Source organism: Epinephelus lanceolatus, chromosome 14, assembly GCF_041903045.1.
Source record: "Epinephelus lanceolatus isolate andai-2023 chromosome 14, ASM4190304v1, whole genome shotgun sequence".
Taxonomy (NCBI): Eukaryota; Metazoa; Chordata; class Actinopteri; order Perciformes; family Serranidae; genus Epinephelus; species Epinephelus lanceolatus.
Genome location: NC_135747.1, coordinates 13,965,681 through 13,985,505, shown reverse-complemented (window position 1 = coordinate 13,985,505; position 19,825 = coordinate 13,965,681). Strand labels below are relative to the sequence as shown.

General features: G+C 40.1%; 2 protein-coding genes across 3 annotated transcripts; both read right to left on the bottom strand.

Annotated features, from left to right (window-relative positions):
• Positions 1-3,263: 3,263 nt before the first annotated feature.
• Positions 3,264-9,839, bottom strand: fev (FEV transcription factor, ETS family member). 2 transcript variants are annotated; one of them, XM_078174377.1, is made up of 4 exons: positions 9,774-9,839; positions 7,148-9,321; positions 6,427-6,498; positions 3,264-4,946 (listed from the first exon to the last, which is right to left on the bottom strand). In XM_078174377.1, exons 2-4 carry the CDS (start codon positions 7,194-7,196, stop codon positions 4,405-4,407), a joined length of 663 nt encoding a protein of 220 aa, XP_078030503.1. In that variant the 5' UTR covers positions 7,197-9,321; positions 9,774-9,839; the 3' UTR covers positions 3,264-4,404. The 2 variants fall into 2 exon arrangements, with proteins under 2 accessions (XP_078030503.1, XP_033472761.1); XM_033616870.2 differs by lacking the exon at positions 7,148-9,321 and having other exon boundaries at positions 9,774-9,817.
• A 4,007-nt stretch (positions 9,840-13,846) lies between these two features.
• On the bottom strand, positions 13,847-17,124 carry cryba2b (crystallin, beta A2b). The gene is made up of 5 exons (XM_033616946.2): positions 17,008-17,124; positions 15,882-16,069; positions 14,744-14,885; positions 14,485-14,627; positions 13,847-14,216 (listed from the first exon to the last, which is right to left on the bottom strand). Exons 2-5 carry the CDS (start codon positions 16,037-16,039, stop codon positions 14,069-14,071), a joined length of 591 nt encoding a protein of 196 aa, XP_033472837.1. The 5' UTR covers positions 16,040-16,069; positions 17,008-17,124; the 3' UTR covers positions 13,847-14,068.
• Positions 17,125-19,825: the final 2,701 nt, after the last annotated feature.

Below are 19,825 nucleotides of genomic sequence, written 5' to 3'. Positions count from 1 at the left end.
TTAACCACAGAAACTGATAAGAACCTAAGAAAGACACTGACAGTATACAGACTGAGTGTCTGTAGTCTGGATATAGAGAAGGGCAGACAAAGGCAGACCTGGCTGTACAGAGAGGACAGGCTGTTCTGTCGTCGTTATAAGGGAGCTGCAGAGACAGACACTTTCTAACAGAATATCAAAACTACGTAAGTATTACAGAGGAAGTCTCTACATAATAATAATAATAAAAAAAGAAGCCCTGAACTCAAAACTCTGACAGAAAGCAAGGAATTACCCCTCATGCTTTGCCTGGCTTCAGATCTAAGAATCTGCCCACACCACCGAGATGACAACTCTGTCTGATATCAGGCAACCTCATTCTGGGGGAAAAGAAAGAATGTGCAATGTAGGCTGCAGAATATGTGACTTCCTGCCAACACAAAAGAAATCTACTTGTACTTACCACCATCTACTTTGTTTTTTTACATTATTATTTATAGACTAGTGGTTGTGTATTATTGGCTGTATTATCCCTATTGTTAACATCTCTATATCTTATTGCCAGTTGCTTGTTTGTCTATTTTGTTCTATTAACTAATATTGTTATTCACTCTATTTTCACTCTATTTCATTCGGTGTCTTTGATAAATGTAATTGTGCTTTGGCAACACATGTCAAGTGTCATGCCAATGAAGCCTCTTTGATTCAAATAAAAATAGAACTGAGAGTCGGTCAGCTGGTCCTGAGAACAAACCTTACACAATCCAGCCCAATGAAATTATCACTAAACTATTGGACATCTACCACAAAAACCCCAAACAAATTCCAATGCTATTTGGCCCGAAAAAGATAGTACACAATGGCAAACTATCTGAATGCTGTGACAGATAGTTCACGGCCTGGCCATAGAGACTGGCAGACACAGGCAGACCTGGCTTCCTAGAGAAGACAGGCTGTGTCAGCTCTGTCCACAGAGACAGGTGGAGACAGAGCAACATTTCCTGCTACAGTGTAGCACATATGAAGACATCAGAACAAAGTTCTTTTACAAAAAATTAGATGTTAACTCCAAGATTTTGATACACCCTAGACTAAAATGCAATATATACTTGAAGATAATGTCAGCGCCATAGATGCAGCAAGACATGTCAGTGCATGTCACAGCCTGAGGGACAACCAATACTACAACATACGTTGTCTCATCACTGATCAAACTCTGCATTTTTATTTACTCCATCACTTCCCACATCAATTCCCACTGTCTTAAATTGTAATTGTGCTTTGGCAACACATAGGAAATGTAATGCCAATAAGAGAGAGAGAGAGAGAGAGAGAGAGAGAGAGAGAGAGAGAAAGAGAGATTTGGTTGTCAAAAGGACCCAAGTCTTTTCTATTGATATGCGGGACACATACACTGATGCTGTTGTTGTGGATGAGTGACCCACTCTCCCCTTCCTTTACAAGTGCACACACACACACACACACACATACACACAGATACACACAATGTGTGATTATACACCAGTCTATCATTTTCCTCAGGCATTACATGACAACAGAATAAAAACCCTTCTATTTATTGTTAAAAAACAAAAACAACATAAATTCTTATATAGTGCCCTCCAGGGTGCCCTTCCAGTGGAGAAAATTGATGCAGGGCCATCCAAGGTGCCCTTCCAATAGGAAGAACATTTTGCACTGCACCAATGAGTGCCCTTCTCGTGGACAAAACACAAAGTAGGGCCCTTTAGGCTGCCCTTCCAGTGGGGAAAACATGATGCAGGGCCATCCAACGTGCCCTTCCAGTAGGAAAAACATGTTGCACAGCACCAATGGGTGTCCCTCTAGTGGACAAAACATAGGTTGCCCTTCCAGTGGGGAAAAACATGCTGCAATGCACTAATGGGTGCCCTTCTAGTGGACAAAACTTAGGTTGCCCTTTCAGTGGAGAAAACTTGATGCAGGACCATCCAAGGTGCCCTTCCAGTAGGAAAAACATGTTACACTGCACCAATGGGTGCCCTTCTAGTGGACAAAACATAGGTATGATGCTATGTGGTAATAGGTGCTCTTTTAGTGGAGAAAACGTGATGTAGCGCCCTCTAGGGTTTCCTTTCAAGTGAGAAAACATGATGTATTGTAATATAGGCTGCCCTACATTGTAAAAAACTTGTTGCATGCTGGCGCCCTTTCTTTTTTACGCTCACCCTGTGACAGCCTGAGTCCACCACTGCTCTCCAGTTTCAAGTGTCTTCCGTAAATGTACACCTATTAAGGTTAGAGGTGCTATTTTTGTCCTTTTATATAATGGGCGTAAGACTCCCATGTCCATTTAATTGTCTGATAATGCTCAGTCCAGACATACTTTAATCTCTCTAGACTCACACTGTCATAAAATGAGGTTTGGGGTTAATCTGTTATTTGCAGATGCTTGTATGATCTATATTGGACCAACTCTGTTATCACCTGGTTATGTAAACGGTGTTCTGGTGTTGGAAGAGTTATGGCGCCCCCGCGTGGCTGATAAAATCAACTGTCAAATTTTGCCACCAGTTGTGCTATAGTAACAACAGCAGCAAACTTAGCCATAACACATACAGTTTACCTACATGATAACAACTAATGACCAATAAAGTAATTCCCATGTAATACAGCAGAAATACTGTTGTTATTTTTACTGCTGCACTATTGATTGGATGATGTGTTCCTATTGGCATTAGAAATGAAAACAAAAATAGCTTGTATAGACTTTAAAACGGTGTGCTCAGTGATGCTGACACTTCAGAATATACTAGTTTTTTTAAAACATATTACAGCTGCTTTGGATTTTTTTTTTCTCAGTTGCATTAACTAACTCCAGTTGTAGCATATTGCTTTCTACTGCACTGCCAATGCAAGTATGTCAAGTATCCTGATCATCAAAATTAAGCCACATGTGCATGGCATCTGTGTGTCAGTGGACCTTTCATATCAAAGATAATAAATGTTAAATGGATGACTGCTTGCTGATGGCAGAATTATACAGCAACACTGCATACTGCTGTCCACCATGTGTGAACATGTCTGTGGTTTCTCATCTTGTCATGTACTTTCCATCATCATCAGCAGCAGCAGCAGCTGGTCATTTATCACCAATCAAAAGAATGCATTATGAGTACAAACCCATTTTAAAACACACATTTTATGAAACAGCAGGAACTTTGAAAGCACATGTAGATTGTGCATACATGGTAATGTGGCACACACTGTCGTTAAGACTGAAAGAAAGTGCAACCAACACATGATTCAAACACATACTGACAAAGACATTTATTTATAACAGTGCATTTTTATTTAACTAATTTTTTATTGGTATTGGTTTTAGCTAGAATAATAAGCTGTGTCAATGAATGCAATGTTATTCACTCCAAAATCACTAAAAAGCAGCGTTAGCCTGAGCCTGTCTCTACACTACAGTATTTACAGAGGTGGTCATGAATTCACAGTTTCTCTTACTACTCACATTAGAGCCTGTACACCCTGTACTTCTGTACTGGTTTTATTTTTATTGCAAGTTTGATTTTCCTATATGGGCATGGTTATGCGTAATCTGATTTGTAAGCAAACAGTGATTAAAGTGACAATATATTTCAGGTGACTGTTTTAGTAAAAGGAAAACAAACGCCCAACAGGCATTAGGCAACTCTACAACCACGAGATGGCGCCAAAAGTCCAATAATATGAGGTGATTCGCTCCCAAATTGATGCCAATACATCCACCTGTATGTAAAAACAACCACAGAACTCAAGGAAGGAGGATGAGGTACAGCAAAGGAACAGAAAAGGATGAGAACGCTTAGGTATAAAACAGACAATTTGTATTTCATTATCTTATTTTTATATTTTTCTGTACATTGCTCATTTGGGAAACCGGAACCTTTTGGAAAATAGCCGATTTAATTTCACAAATTGTGGCTGAAATTAACAATTTCCATATTGTGAGTCTGTGGGACTTAATATCTAGCTAAAATTGTGGCTGAAACGCCGTGCGTAAAAGTTCAAACCGCTGTGCGTAATTTGATAGGCGGCCCTGAATGGATTTAATAATTCGCTCGTGAATAGATGTCGTGGTTCAAAGGTTAAAAGGGGTCAATTATTTTGTTTGTCAATGTACACGTTTTAAGATGTCTTTCTTACATATAACCGTCGTCTCAGCAGCATCTACATGACCGCAGCTCCATAATAACGCATTTAAATTTAGCCTGTGCTGTTGAAATAATCGTGTCTATGTCTAAAAATATTTATTTCTACTCAAATTAATTCAATATTTTCACCTGCAAATGACCAAACCCGACCTTTCGGTGCTCTTTGTCACCTCCCTTCGTTAGTTGCTGTGTTACCCGCGGTGTCTATATGTCTCCAGGTTGTCTAAAGATGCATTAAGAGTCAGTTGTAATGGTTATTGATGTTAGTTAGACTGTTGATGTTGTTGACACAGCTGATGTGGGACGGGGACACGGTGCCAAATGGCCCCGGCGGCTGGAGGTTGTGGCTGTGATACAGAGCCGTCGGAGGGGAACCGGGCCAATAGGAGAAACTCGACGGCCCCACGCCGGGAGCCACGAGGTTCAGTTTGGAAATCCCGGAGAAAGGTATCGGGGAGAAGTTACCCTGAAACTTGTAGATGGCCTGCTCCGTGGTGGACGGCTGGCACACCTGCGCCAAGCCGTGGAAATCAAACTTGTAGGCATACCGCTTGCCGTGGACTTTGGTCATGATGTTTTTGTCGTAGTAGTAGCGCAGCGCCCGGCTCAGCTTGTCGTAGTTCATGTTGGGTTTGCTTTTGCGCTCCCCCCAGCGCCGAGCCACCTCGTCCGGGTCGATGAGCTTGAACTCACCGTTGGTGCCCTCCCAGGCGATGCAAGACATGTTGGTGCTGTCAGAGAGGAGCTCCAGCAGGAACTGCCACAGCTGGATCTGCCCACTGCCTGTAGAGGAGACAACCACCAGTGATTTGATATGAAAGATAAGAAATAAATTAAACTGATAAATCAGTGAAACATCGCCAGAAATATTTTGTGAATCAACATGAAAACCACATGGTGGGAGGATTTAACAGCTGGCATTTTATCGCTTTCATCAAATAATAATATATCAGTCAATAAATAAAATTTCAGAGGCAAAATGTGATAGCTATAGCACTGCTCTTTCAAGGCAAATATCAGACGATGAGAAAAAGATTCACATTTAGAGACATTTTATATGCTTTGAATTAAAACTGCACAGTTCATATTTACAGCAAACATTACTCTTTTTATCGTTCATAAAATTGCAACGCATCTTGAGCATTTTTCCCTTAGATAGTTGTGTTGGTGGTCACCTATAATTAACACCACATGTGTACATTGTTTGTGACATTGCAAGAAAACACTCTAAAGGAGGGCGTCTTGCCCAAAAGATCCGTGTGGCAATATAATGAATAATTCAAACTGGAGTGCTATCCTGATCTTTATTTTATTTATATCCTAATATTTAAACGATATCATCCAAATGTATTTTTAAACATGAGATTCTTTAACCTATCAATACAACATTTTAAATAATGTAAGTGCTATTAGGTGTCACTGTACATGTAATTTACATGTGTAAAATTGCCATTTTTCTATTTAAAAACGCCAAAAATGCTTTATTTTGCCCTCTGCATCTGGTTTTGAGATGTGTTAATGTGCGTTTAAGTCTATTAACTCTCCATCACAGTGTAATTAAATCAGTGACAACAAGCTGTGGACGGACTGCAGGTAGATTGTGCATATTTATGTATTTATTTCTATGTTCTTATTTGTTCTTTTTTTATTTGTTCCTCTTATTAAGTTTATTATATATAGCATTACTATGACTCTATGATTCAGCTTTGAGCCATGGATGAGACCATTTATAATTTTATATTTTGAGACTATTTATATTTTGGTTATAGGGTGACAAGAATAACGTCATTAATTAAAATCAGATTCTATATGATCTGTGACCGTAAAGCATAATATAGCTGTGCATTGAGAAAATGAATTTAGAAATTAGGCTGTGGTGTTTTATCGATTCCATACCAATTAAAACTGCTGCAGAAACACAAAAGAAATTAGCTTTTAACTCATTTCAATCCTGCTATAATAATTATGACATTTTTATCATATTATTTTGATAAGATTTATTGTTTCCTTGAATTATTTTAAAGTCAGTTTGTTACTAGGCTATAGCCAAAAAAAACCACGTCTGCCTCTGAGGCATTTCTTCTGTGGTTAATATTTTTAATATCATTCATCATCAATATTATTTTTTAATATTTCACCATCAATATTGTCAAATAGTGTGTTGGAGTATTAAAAGACTTCTGTCATATCATAATAAGCTTACTGATATTAAATACCTGCGCCCTCTATGTGTCCCGACAGGCCGTCGGTTTCATCCTCTTACCTTTCTGTACTCCTGTGTTTATTGGACCCCAGGATGTCCCTTTGCTTTCTTTCAACAGATTTTCTGTTGGATCTGAAATCAAAGCAGAAACACTGTCAGCATCATCAGCATCCTGCCATCGCGCGGGCCTGGTAACGATTTCATATCTTCTATAAATGATCCATATTAGGAAGACATTTAGGATACTTTAATAATATTGCTTTGCAGGATCCACAATTTTCTAGAAATGATATATTTTTTTAACAAGCAAGACCAAATGCACTTCAACAGGGTGAATGAAATAAAATAATCTTCAATTCGCATCATCTGTTTTGAGAGGAAAGTGTTTTATTAAAGAGCAGCTGTTATAAAAATGTTAAAAGATGCTGTAAATCTGATCAGACCGGTGCGTTGGATTCAAACTAAATTAAGATGTTCAAAATGTCAAAATCTCCACAAAAGGTAAAAATGAGCAAAATCCTAATTGTGTCCTGGTCCAGTCGCAGTCTAATGCAAGCGTGTCGTCTTTGCGGTCTCCTCTCCGAGAAGCCAGGAAACGCGTCCAGGAAAAAGGATTTCCGATTTCCGACAAAAGAGCAGACGGGCTTTCAGATTGAAAAGGCTGAACAATGCTGTGCCCTGGAGACGGAGCATCACCGCCATCGGGACACCGACACCCGGTAGAATTTAAAGAATTATAAGCGGCTATTTCTATAATTCTTAACGGGCCAAAATGACGAACCTGAGAGATACATGTTGAACATGAGGTTTCCTCCGCAGTCCTGTCTCATTGTGTTCAGTTGTTCAGAATGGGTTGGATTTCATTTCGTTGGTGGCGGAGGAAAAAGATTTTTATTAAACTTTATCTCATAACTGTGATCTGGAATAAATGCGGGTGGACAGATTGAAGTTTCCAGGCAACTGTCACTGGCCCCCATCTCTGAGACAATATTCAGACAGCAATTTCCCCTGGTGCATTGCTTTAATTAAAAGAGCAATTTACCTCTGTCAGCCCGCCTGGTGCCCACAATAAAAAGAGGCCGATAGAAATTCGGCCCTTATCAATCCACCATCACAGTTTAATAAAGTTTCCGCGTTAAGATCTGAGTTTCTATGGTGAATTGAAGTGTTTGACATGGAAACCAGTTCAGATCCTCCTCACTTTTCCGCCTCTTTACTTCTCGGCAAACAACAAAGGCCTATTTCATGTTGGGAAAAGAATATTTACCTTGAAAGGCACGCCTCAGTGCGCACGAGCAAGCAAGGACATTTCATCCCCCTAACCTTCTGTTTGTGGGTTTAAGGTTATACAGCCTCAATCTGGAGGTAATGAGGCTGTAATGTTAAAACCATGGCTTCTGGTGCTCACTGACGTTATCATGTCCGCTTTTATTTTTCTTTTCTTGTGTTTTCTGGAGGCAGTGAACTGTGTGAAGCTTCATGGCCTTTATTGCCCTGACCAGAAACAGGCTGAGCATAGCTGTCACTTTCTATTAGGTGTTACCAAAGTATATAGTATACACACCCTCTGAAACTGTGGTTATAGTTTAGAATTTTAGGTCACACAGATAGGTAAAACAGTTCAACCGACATTTAATTTAGGTGCAAATAATGTTGACATTACAAACACATACAGCATTTGAAACATTGTTAGAAATTGATTTATTTCACACGAGTTCAACACACAATCTCTAATAGTGTTCAAGGCTTTATTGTTAGAATCTAAAGTGTATTTCTCTGCTGCGAAGCACTTTGGGGCATCAAACAGCGACAAATATCAAGTTAAACAGTGAATTCATGGCATTTATGAGTGGGAAAAAAACCCTAGCATGATAAATCTTTGTCCATAAAAGGAAGTGGTATCCTGGAGGATATTGTTTTAAGATATGTGCCATGTAAATGCATCACATTTGTGTCTCCTTGTCTATAACACCACTGAAAGTGATCTAATCAAGGCAATCAGGCCGGTAAAATCATTTAAGAAACATCTAAAAAGAGAATATGAAAACACTCTGACACTGACACTGACACATGCATCTTCTGCCACAATCTTACATGGTTTTGCATCTGGTTTGTCCTGTCAAAAATGCAATATATGTGTCATGATATTAAAAGCCAGACAGGTTAATCTGTGCTACTGCAGGGCTCCCAATTCACCCTCTGTCAGATTAAATATTCATGCCCTTCCCCTGAAATTTTGAATGAGGTATCATTGTTTCAAGTTTCAGAAGAGACTAAGAAAATATGTCAAATAAACCTGAAAACCTCAAACTTTAAACCACAAATAATACCTTGAAATAAAGTTACAATACAGTAACCCAACAAAAATTCATCACTTTAAACTTTAATTCAAAGCATACTTTGCATATCTGGCCCTGTGTGTTGACTGAACTGAAAGTAAACTGTCGGCTAATCACTCATAATCTTTTTTAGTGTTTGCTCTCTGGAAAGCACAAATGCAAACACACAGTATGTTGAGTATACCGTAGGCTACTTGTAGGACTTTTTCTTTTTAACTGCATAGTTTGTACCTGTAAGTCCCTGTTCACATCATCAGGTTTTGTAAAAACACTATAAAGACGTTTGCAGAATTTGTCTCAACATATGACTTCAGGGCTTTCCCTCTGAGACAAAGGGGAGAAAATCTTAAAGCAATGCAAAAAGTTATTAGCAAATAGCATATTTCCTGTATCCCTTCCTCCTGGACCAAAACCTGGATTTTCCATTCTCAGGAGCTCCTCAGGGCTGGGCTTTGTAGGTGTGTCTCTGGCGTCCCAGACTTGCTTTAGCTGCCTGTGTCCATGTACGAGTCGCAGGCAACTTAAAACAAGCCTCGAAAGCTAGACTGTATCCACTGAGGCAGTGGTAAACAAAAAGATGGGTAACCTCCAGTCAGTAAAGAAGACAAGAAATCCACTGACAGAGAGAAAAGACAAATATGTAAAAACATCAGAGAAGCATCATGTCATTTTGTTGCTACTTATTGATCCTGGCTATATGGTTGAGAATTTATGTCAAAAAGAGTGAACTCGGCATCTGATGGTAGCTATCCTTTAGTAGTCTGCAAGTAAAACTGAAGCATTATGAATTAAAAACATGTAATTTTGCGAATAATCCCATTAAAAACCTTACTCCTTGTTTAAAGAGTGTGTCATTCGGGCCCCACAGTGGCCCCTGAAGTCATTTTGTGACAAGATAGACATAAACATAAACGCCAAATAACATTGTTTTGCCTGTTTAAAACATTTCCCCAATCATAAAAACTTCTGTAATTCATTTCAGTAAATAAATCAATCATAACACCGTCACTGACTAACAGCTGTCATTAAGAATCAATGCAAAGTTCCTCTGTAAAGCCTCAAACTTACCTTGGGGATCTGAACTGTGCAGCCAGAGGACCAGAGTTTGTAGCTTGGTGCGCTGCTCAAGTGTCACTCCTCTATAAGTCACAGTGCAGCTGCTTTAATCAGTCTGCAGAGGAATGTATATTTGAGAAAGGTGTGTGTGCATGGTTACACATTTATTAAAAGATCCTGTTTTGTTGGGTGTGGGACGGTGAGCCGGTGCAGGCTCGTGGGCGTGTAACACGGAATCCCACGTCCTGGACTGACAGGAGGGGTGTGTGTGGAGGTAAACACACTCCAGGATCCCGGCGGGTGACTTTAAGATAAACATGATGGTGCCACATTACAATAAACAAACAAATGCTAAGCTAACAGAGTTTAAAAAGGTAGTTGTGTGAAAGGTTGTAGTGGAGAAATAAATCATCAAAATATATGAACCAGGTTTTTTGTCTTTTTGCGTGTGTGTGTGTGCGTGTGTGTGTGTGTGTGTAAATTGGAGTTTATGTCAGAAATGACATAAGTCTGGTGTATACACTGTTAAGATGATTTTGGGCTACTTTCTGGTGTCAGGTTTAAGTCGTTGCAGCTTTAAAGTCTTTACCTGACTGGCCTGCTTCTCTCTACTATATCTACATCACCACCTTTGTTACAGCAAGGACATCAATAAAGGTTAGCAATTTCCCCCTTTGGATCGATAAAGTATTTTTAATGGTTTTCACTTAGGTTAAACTAATCAATGTGCTAAATAGAGGTTGTAATATTTTGATCATTAACTCTGTCACTCAAACTATTTAATATCAGAATTTGGTGATTTTTTTCAGATACACTTAAAGGTGCAATGTGTAGTACTTGCCTACCTTCTCCAAACTAATGTGGGGCAGCATTTCACCTATAAGTCGACTACTAATTAAGTGTTGAACTTTGAGAGCTGGTCAAAATAACTATCTTGTTGCAGTTTTAGTAAGCCATAAAAGCAAGAAAACAGCCACATAGAAACCCTGGTCTTCATTGGTTGCACTGTCTGTGCATCATGTGTCTCTCTGCTTTTCGAGAGTCTTTGCCTAAACGACAGATTTGGTATTTTGGAATTTGTATTTGTGGATTCAGGTGTTGGACCTCAGATGATCCAGCTTTGACCGATGCCTGGATTGAGAAAACAATTTAACTTTAGGGACTTGAACAAGTGACGGATGGTAAGGGCCCATACACGTCGTGTCTTTAACCACCTGGAAAACACGAGGTTGGGCACTGGGTGGTACTACTGTACCTACTGTGTGCCAACATTAAGAGTGCACCTGAGGTTGCTAAGCAACCAGCATAGCCTACTTACCAGAAATTCTGAGCACAGAGCTGATTATCTTCCAGGCATTGTTTAGGCCGAAAATATTGTCTGTGGGACAGATGTGAAGGTCTGGGTAGACCTGCACTAAAATGATTAATCTCTTCTCCACAGTTGCCATGACCTGACATTTATGGAAGAAGGAAAAGATATCTGCTAGATGTGAATGGTTGTTCCTTGTCACGTGACATGCGGTGCACGCTGCTGCGTTACAAAAGTTGAACTTTGTTTATCTCAGCGCACATCCATTGCAACTTGAAAAAAAAAAGTGCTTGGAAAGCTTGCACATTGCAGAGGCATAGCTCTTGTGTTTGAGCACACGTTCCTGTGTCTACATTGACAACAATGGATTTGAAGGCGCTAAAACGCACCATGTCCACGGGCCCTAAGCCTGGAAGATAGCTTAGCCTAACTAGCTTGGCTTGGCTGTAGCCCTATACCACATTGTAGTGGCCAAAACTAACAACACCAGTATCCTTGGACGTCTGATTGTCTGCATGTCAGAATGTCAGTTTTGGAAGATGAAGTTGAGGACATAAAAGGATAACTGAACTATATGTTGGGAAAGATCACAGGTATCTCAAAACAAAAAATAATAATGGACTTCACAGTGGCATAAGGTTCTTACAAAGTGCACGCTAATATGGCAGGCCCAAGTACACGTTCTTTACTAGCTGTGAAGCACACACATGCATGCACCATATAGGCATTCACACATACATGCACTAGTGACTGTTTATAAAAAATCACAGGAATCTTAAGGGAGCTTTGTTACCTTCACCTGCTGTTCATTTCTCTCATCTTTTCTTACTTACATGTTTAAAAGGCATGACTGCTCACTCGGCTTGCAGATGTTCTCACCTTGTCTGTCCTAACAGATTTTACATCCAAACTAGCCACTGTATCAGATCATCTCATCACATGATCAAATAGAGACGTGACATTCAACAATATGAACAAACATGTTAGATAGATAGATAGATAGATAGATAGATAGATAGATTTTATTTAAAGTTTTTGGAGTTTTTATAGAATAAGCATATGAATTTGTCAGTGTTGAACCTAGCACATTTGGTGCCCCCATTTGGGTGGCACAGGCTATAGCTAATAGGAACCATTTTAAATTGGCGTTAGTTTTTCTTTAAACACAGGCAATCTGAGGCATGTGTGAGGGCTTGTTCTCTGCCCATCACATTGTTGGAGGCCCTGCTCTCTCTACAGGCCCCTTCACACTATGGACCCCAGCACAACAGCACAACCTGCACTGTCCAGTTTTCCAGTTTTACACTCCTGGGACTTGACTTCTTTGTCCTCTTATGATGGATTGAGGGCAGACTGGATGCTACAGTGACCCACTATCACCTCTTGAGGTGCACAAGAGGTATTACAAGACAGGATGGGCCACGGCTAGCTGGTTAGCATGGTTAATTTCAGTCAAAATCTTTGAAAATCAGTACATGGACACTTGTGACATAACATCGACACTGTTTTTCACATTTTGTTGATAATGTTAGTTCAGTTTTAACGAAAAAATTCTCCTGTGTCTCTCACATTGCACCTTTAATGGGTTTAAATTCTTATACATAGATTTAAAAAAGGGCTATCTCACAAATGCATTGTCACAAAGGTCAGCACAGACGTGTTTAGTAAGCTGATGTTTTAGACATACATGATTTTCACAGGTCGGCGACAATAGTAAGTGGCAATACAGCTTTTACTGTATAAAGACTGGGGACATAAATTAATGGGTTTCATCATGAATATGACTGAGTCAGGTCGGTGGTTTATGCTGCACAGCTCAACATTTTTTGTGTCTTTATTGGACATAATAAGCCTTTACAGTTGGTCTGAGGTCAAAACAGTAATCTGATAGGTCAGAGATTCAAACAGGGTTCAAGACTCTACTTTTCATCAATGACTAAAATCATTAGGTATTTGGCATTTTTCTGCCAAAGGACCTCTGCTGACCTCTTTTGAATTGCAGACTAATGAAACAGTTTAAATAAGGACGTCTGCGCGTGTGCCAATACCACGGGGAAGCTGGAGTGGTTACGTCTTTGTCAGCCCAGTGAGGTATTTACAGTAGTACTATTGTCCTTCTATGTTGGGCTTGGGCCTGGTTGGCAAGACTCCTAAGAACCTTTGCTGTATCAAGTAGGCAAAGCAAGCAAGAGCAAGAGAACCTGAATTCAGTCTATTTTCAGAGGATGATTCAAATAAAATCTTTTTCTTAAATGTGTGTTTGTATTAGTAGTTAATTGGGAAATACACAGACAGTGCATGGGTTCATAATGGCCAACCAGATTATCCTTTACTTTTTTTCTTACAGCTCCTCGCTTTACTGGCCGTTTTGGCAAACTGTGATTACAACAGTCGAAGAACAAATAATAGAAACAAATACAACCTCGTGCTCTTGTTTATTGGAAATAAGAATACAGTCTGACAAGAACAATGTTACACATCCTAAAGCCTAACAGAGAGCTTTGAATCAAATCTGTCCATGTATTCTCACTAAAAGGCTAAATATGTCCTTTAAATAAATACAAAGCAAAAACTATCTCTGATAACAGCCTGCTCTATGAAGCTAGAAGAGAATAAGGGGCTCTGATTCTGCAAAGCTTGTGCACCTGTGCTATGACCATCATAACAATGGTGCAAAGTGATTGACAGCTCAATGCAGCCAATCGGGTTTTGATTCATTTAATTATGGTGATCATATTCACTGTAAAAAGAAAAAGGAATACCGACAAACAGCCTCTAGTTTTGAAGAAAAGCCTTTATTTCCTATTTCAAGAACATGCTTTAGCATGGTATAAGAAGTAGGTACTTAGATATCCATACATGCAGAGCCACAGAGTGATAGAAAGAGTTTGTCCATCTACTGTTCTGTGACAGCGGTCTGTCCGGGGGTTCAAGGTGAGGAAGGGGTTCAGGAAGAGTTTTTTTTTTCCAGGTTGGGTCAGGCAGGCAGAAAGAAGGCTTAGTGCTGGATCCTACGAATGGACTGCACCTGGTTGGTGTGAGCCTGGGTGCTGTACTCATTGTAGTTTCTGTACTCGCCTTGGTGTCTGTCTCTCTCCAGGATGTACTGGTAGCCACGGTAACCAGGGAACTGGTAGGCCACCCAGCTGCAGGGAGAGACAGGGGTGAGTCAAGGACAGATCACAGAATATGATATATCAGTTCAACAAAGTTCAGTTCAGTGAAATTACAGCGCTGTTTACAGGTGAGGGATCCTGTCCAAAACAGATTTTATATAAAAGCTGTTTGTTGTTTTAAGCTTCATGCCAGAATGTTTCCAAATGACCAAAGCCATGGGTAGTGATTGGATGCTGCAAAAGGCAAACACAGGCAGATACAGACATCAATTAACCAAGAGGAAAATGTAAAACTTACGCTCCCGAGTTGACTTTGATAGAAGGCACCTCCTTGCTGCACCAGCCCATGGCCTGTAGGGAGGGGTAGTCATCGCACATCTCGAACTTACGGCCCTGGAAGTCCTCACACTCGTACAGGGTCACCTTGCTGTCACTGTGGTTCTGCAGAGAGACGTGGACCAGGGAAGTGAGCCAGGTATAGCAGTTGTAAGAAGCCGACTAGTAAAAAGAGATTTTTTTTAAAAAAAAAAGATGAATGTAAGGATGTGGTCACTCACAGCGCACTTGATGGGTCTGAAGGAAAGCATGTGCTCGGTTCTGTAGCTGCTGTTTCCACTCCAGGCCTCATAGCGAGGGTAGTCTCCCTTCTCCAGAATAAACTGCTGTCCCTGGAACTCTGGGTACTCATAACCCACCCAACTAGGCATCAGAAAGATGAGGTGGGGACAGATGAGAGAGGAAAAGAGAAAAGGATGGGGAAAGAATAGAAATAATGTTAACAAGGCAGACTACACATAAAATATCTGGAAAGAAAGCAAATGCTTAATAGAAATCTAACATGGAATATTAACAAATCCATTAATGCAAAGTAGTTTTAGTGTAACCGCACTGAAACGGTCATTTTCCTTAAACAATAGAGTCCAACGCCCAAAGAATGGCCTGGAGTGCAAACAACATGCAGCTTCTTTTGTCGCTGAAAGCACAAAGCAAACATTAAATACTGCTGCCGCTGCTGCTGCTGCTGCTGCACCCATGGCTTTTTTATCTGATGGCCAGTCAGTCAGTCAGCCATTCTGGCTCACAGCCGGCAGCTGCACACAGCCAACTCATATCACAACAGGGATACACTTGGCTGCATGCGCACACACATGCAGACGATACATGCCAAGTAGCAATGCAATAATACCGTAGGCTGTCATTTATGTTTTTTGTTATTCTGCCTTTTCTACTTGTTGAGTAGAGTCAGCGTTTGAGTCGCGTGTGCTTTAATCAGACCTTTTCAAGCAGATAAAATTAGAATAGCAAGATAAGTAAATAATGTTATTCTATTAGATATTGTTATGGAGCAAAAATTGCAGGTTTTTTAAGCAGAAATTATTTAATATTTGAGACTACAGACCAACACACTGTGAATATTAAACTCACTCTCAATATCACTCTTCACTATGTATGCAGCTAGGTACAATTTAAACCAGATTCTAACAAATCATTTACTAAAACCTGCCCTTATCTTAAAGACTTAAATATGCTCAAACATGGTAAAAATTAATCTTATATTATCATGATCCACACAGATGACAGAAGAGAAATCCAGTAGAGGTCAAGAAGTGAAAGAGGGGTGATGATATATAGAAAACATAGAACTAGATAGATGGAGAGAGCAGGTGGAAAAGAGTATCAAAAATGTGGACTTACGGTCCATTCTCAACCTTGATGGAGCGGATCTTGTTGAAGCCCCTCTCCATGATGTTCTGGCACTCCAGCATAAACTCACAGCGCTTTCCCTGGAAGTTCTCCTCCTCCCAGACTGTGATCTTGAACTGGCCCATCTGCTCCATCTGTTGAGTGTTCATGGCTGCTGCTTCTCCCTTGGGGGTTACTCTCTGAAAAAAGGTGGAGGGTTTAAAAAAGTGTTAATAGATGGACTAAAATCACAACAAGACCTGCACTTTGTAAGTAGGTATAGTGTTAGCAAGAACAGGAATGAGTAACAAATGCTTCAAGAGAGCTTGTCCTCATCTTATGTACAACTAAGCAAGAAATCAGGCTTTTAACCCAATAGGCTAAAGCTAGCAGTTATCTAAAGCAACTAATTACTTTCGTATGAGAGTGAATGTTGATTCAGTTTACAAAAAGCTACACCATTGCCTTTCTATTTAGAGATAATGAATGCACCTTTACTCTAGAAAGAAATATCTGTTACTTCACTTTCCAAAGGTGTCACAAGAAGTGAAAAATTCCACACATTCATCATTTTCCATTTCTCCACAGCGGAGATTTGTTTCTGTTCCCACTGAGGAGATTTAATCAAGAACCACAGACATGTCTCCTGCATATAAATGTACTGTGTACAGTTACGTAAAGCAAATGCCACAACAGCAAACCACACATCTGTAAGAAACAGCTTAAAAGCATGCATGCTGTCTCCAGTTGACTCTAGTAGTCTAGTCACAGAATTTCTGTTAAGACTTGCTAAAAGAAATATACTTAGAGAAAAAATTAGCACATTACTGGTTTTAAAAAAATGTTTGTATGATATTTACAGGTCAAACACAAGCACACCAGTAAGGCATCATCTTGCCAGCTTTCCCTGTTTAAAGGGCTGCTGAGGTATAAACCATTTCACCCTAAAAGCAGCAGTTAGGAGGCTTCCATGTTTTTAATTTTAGCAAATCAAGTCTCATTTAAAGTGCATCCACAGCTGTCTATCTATCAATATGGGAAGCATCTTGGTGGCTGTCGGGCTCCACCCCAGTACACATAGCTGTCCCCTGATTGCAGTTTCTTAGCTGAGTCTGAGGCAGTGTGTTGATATACTTACAGACAGTACTGAGGTGGGACAGATCCAGTATAATCAATGTCGGGGGAGAGACCCTCGCCTGCGTTTTTATAGGGCCGGGCCCCCTGGACGTGCGCCACTCCATTTGCCCAGCAGCCTTGCACACTCAGCAGCTGAGCGGGCCAGCTGAAAGGGGCGCATTAGCCTCGCGCTTTGTGGAGGCTCCAGAGCACCATTGTCCTCAGAGCCCCAAACTAACTTAGTCATCAATATGGCAGCCACGGTCAGAGGCAAACGGACCCAGAGCTATACAATGGCAACGCACTGACACAACAGTTTGATTGGTGTGGCAGGATAATAGACACATTCTGGGAGCTGATCCCCTCTCACACTCTCTCCCTCTTTTGCTCCCTCTCTGCTGAAGGTAAACTGGATCCTAAGCTAGAGGTGGGGAACGGGCCCAAGGTATGTCACACAGGGATGAGAACAAGTGCCAATTTCATCTGGAGGGCATCCTCATCTCCCTGTTTTCCACTGGCTGATCTGGAAATGGTCTACTGCATGAACTGCTGTAGTAAAAGCTACAATGTAGGACTGATGGGAGACTAGCCTATATTCATTTGCATACCCACATTTACGGTTTTGAAATATTACTTCAGCAATAGAAACAAGGAACATCACACCCTCAAATATACAGTATGCTACACAATATCATAGGGCTCACATGGGTGAGAGTATGCTAGAGGATTTGCTCTTTGGTGTGCAATGTAGCTTTGTTAGCCTACAGTTCCAGCTACACAGGAGAAGAAGACACAAGAAATAGTAAGCTGTCTGGGAAAACAATTGTGAGGTTTTAAATATAAGACAAATAAAATTGAGGCTTAGTTAGCTAAGTTTTTTGTTTTTTGATTCTTTTCTTTGGTAGGGAAAGAAAACATATCTAGTACTGGAATACAACACATCACAAAACACTTCCTGGGTGTTCACATTTTATCCCTCTCTCTAAAAAAATGAGATTTTTTCTTCAGCTTAATTTCCATATTAAATGTCCAATGACATTTTAACCATATAAATCACAGGTATATTATCAAATTTTCTGAATGAGTCTCATGTATTTCAAATAGTTACATCCTTTAAAACCTCAGAAAACATGAGCAGCATTCATATATTGAATATTGTAGAGTGTCACCATATTTATAGACCTGTGATTTAAATTAGGAGCGACACCTGGTTCCGGTGCTGTGTTCTGAATTTTTGAGTTGAGGCTACCATTTCTACATTATAGATTTGCCTTCATTTTTACATTTTCAAAAAACAGCTGAAAATGATTGCAGTGGCATTTAACATCATGACTGAAAACCTTCTCACAGTCACGTCTTCTGCGTGCTTATTTATTTATTAGCACTGTTTTCTTTTCATCTTGTGTAAAGCCAAATTCCTGTTCATAAAATACACATTTATTTTCCCTTGAATGTATTTTGTATGATGTCAGGAAACAAACAAAAAGAAACATGAATGGTAGTCTGGTGTTCACAGACTCAACATTGGTAAACCATCAGTTTTGGAACACAGTGCACTTTGAATTTCAAGCTTTCCCTTTTAGAGTAAATGCGCATTTATTATATCTTCAAACTGTTATTTCATTTTTTAAGTTCCTTCATTTTAATACACCAACGTAAAAACACTATTCAAAGCTTTGGGTCAAGCATTAGGATTTTAGAGATGTATTTTCCTTCATCATTGGTGACATCTAGTGGCAAAGAAGTAAATTACATTCAGGTTGGCAGAGACCTTTAAAACTGGTCCACTCTGTTTAAAATAAAGGTAAACTCTACTATCATGGTAAAAACATTAATATGTTAATACACTGCTGATTTAACAGTCAGGCTTCAGCCAGCACAGCAATTATTAACAAGAGCTCACAAAGGACTGAGATGGAGCGGCTACATAGTAAAGGACCTGGCTAGTTTGGTTAGGACTTTGCGTGTGTGCGTTGTCCACCTGTGGGCATGTGTGAGCTGTTTACTTGTATGAACAGCTTTCTCATTGTCTCCAGTTAACCCATTCATTGTTCTTGTCTCTACATGTGTGTCTCTTTGTGTGTGTCCTTGTGTGTCACCAGGGGCTTGCCCCCAGAGCAGGTGATGGGCAGGTGAAAGGGCAGGATTATATAGACACAGATGTCGTGTGTGTGTGTGTGTGTGTGTGTGTGTGTGTGTGTCTATGTATTTGGGTGCAACATGCATCCACCCACAAACATGTACACACACACATTTTTATGTATGTAGACACACTAAGTAGTTCAGGTAGTAGCACGCATACAAAAGTCTTTCAACACTCCAGATCCTTACACTCATGTACCAGACACACAGACACACACATGCACCGCTCATTTCCCTGTTAAATACAGCTGGGGGTATTTGCATGTGTCAGGGACAATGTAGCCCTGTACAGAGCAGGTACAGTTCTACTTTGAATCCTTATCTTACTCTATAAAACCCCCCCATTCATTTCTTCTCCCTGGTCACATGACATATCTACTGGTCCCTTGTTTCATATCTTTGAGGAACTGCAAAATAACATGGTGAGGAAAACATTTGTAGCAGACATGGATCTACCAAAAAAAGGTCATTAATCTTTTTCTACACCCAGATTGGTTTATGTATGCAACACGTTAAAGGTCATTAATACATTTGACTGAGGCAGTCAAAGGCAAACAACAGTGGGTGGTGGCTTGCTAATGGTGTGCCAAGTAGCCATGTACTGGGATCCATTATCTGCTTGTGCTGCACAGAACATCAGATCATCTTACCTTACCAGGTGCACCCAGTATGGTGTAAACACTATTCAATCATGATTT

Excerpts from the sequence above, each read along its gene's own strand:
- fev (XM_078174377.1), bottom strand. The coding sequence starts at position 7,196 with ATGAGACAGGACTGCGGAGGAAACCTCATGTTCAACATGTATCTCTCA. Across the intron at positions 6,499-7,147 it reads GTTCAACATGTATCTCTCAG|ATCCAACAGAAAATCTGTTG; the intron begins GTTCGTCATTTT and ends CTTTGATTTCAG. Across the intron at positions 4,947-6,426 it reads AAACACAGGAGTACAGAAAG|GCAGTGGGCAGATCCAGCTG; the intron begins GTAAGAGGATGA and ends TCTCCTCTACAG.
- cryba2b (XM_033616946.2), bottom strand. The coding sequence starts at position 16,039 with ATGAACACTCAACAGATGGAGCAGATGGGCCAGTTCAAGATCACAGTC. Across the intron at positions 14,886-15,881 it reads ATCAAGGTTGAGAATGGACC|TTGGGTGGGTTATGAGTACC; the intron begins GTAAGTCCACAT and ends TCTGATGCCTAG. Across the intron at positions 14,217-14,484 it reads ATCAAAGTCAACTCGGGAGC|CTGGGTGGCCTACCAGTTCC; the intron begins GTAAGTTTTACA and ends CTCTCCCTGCAG.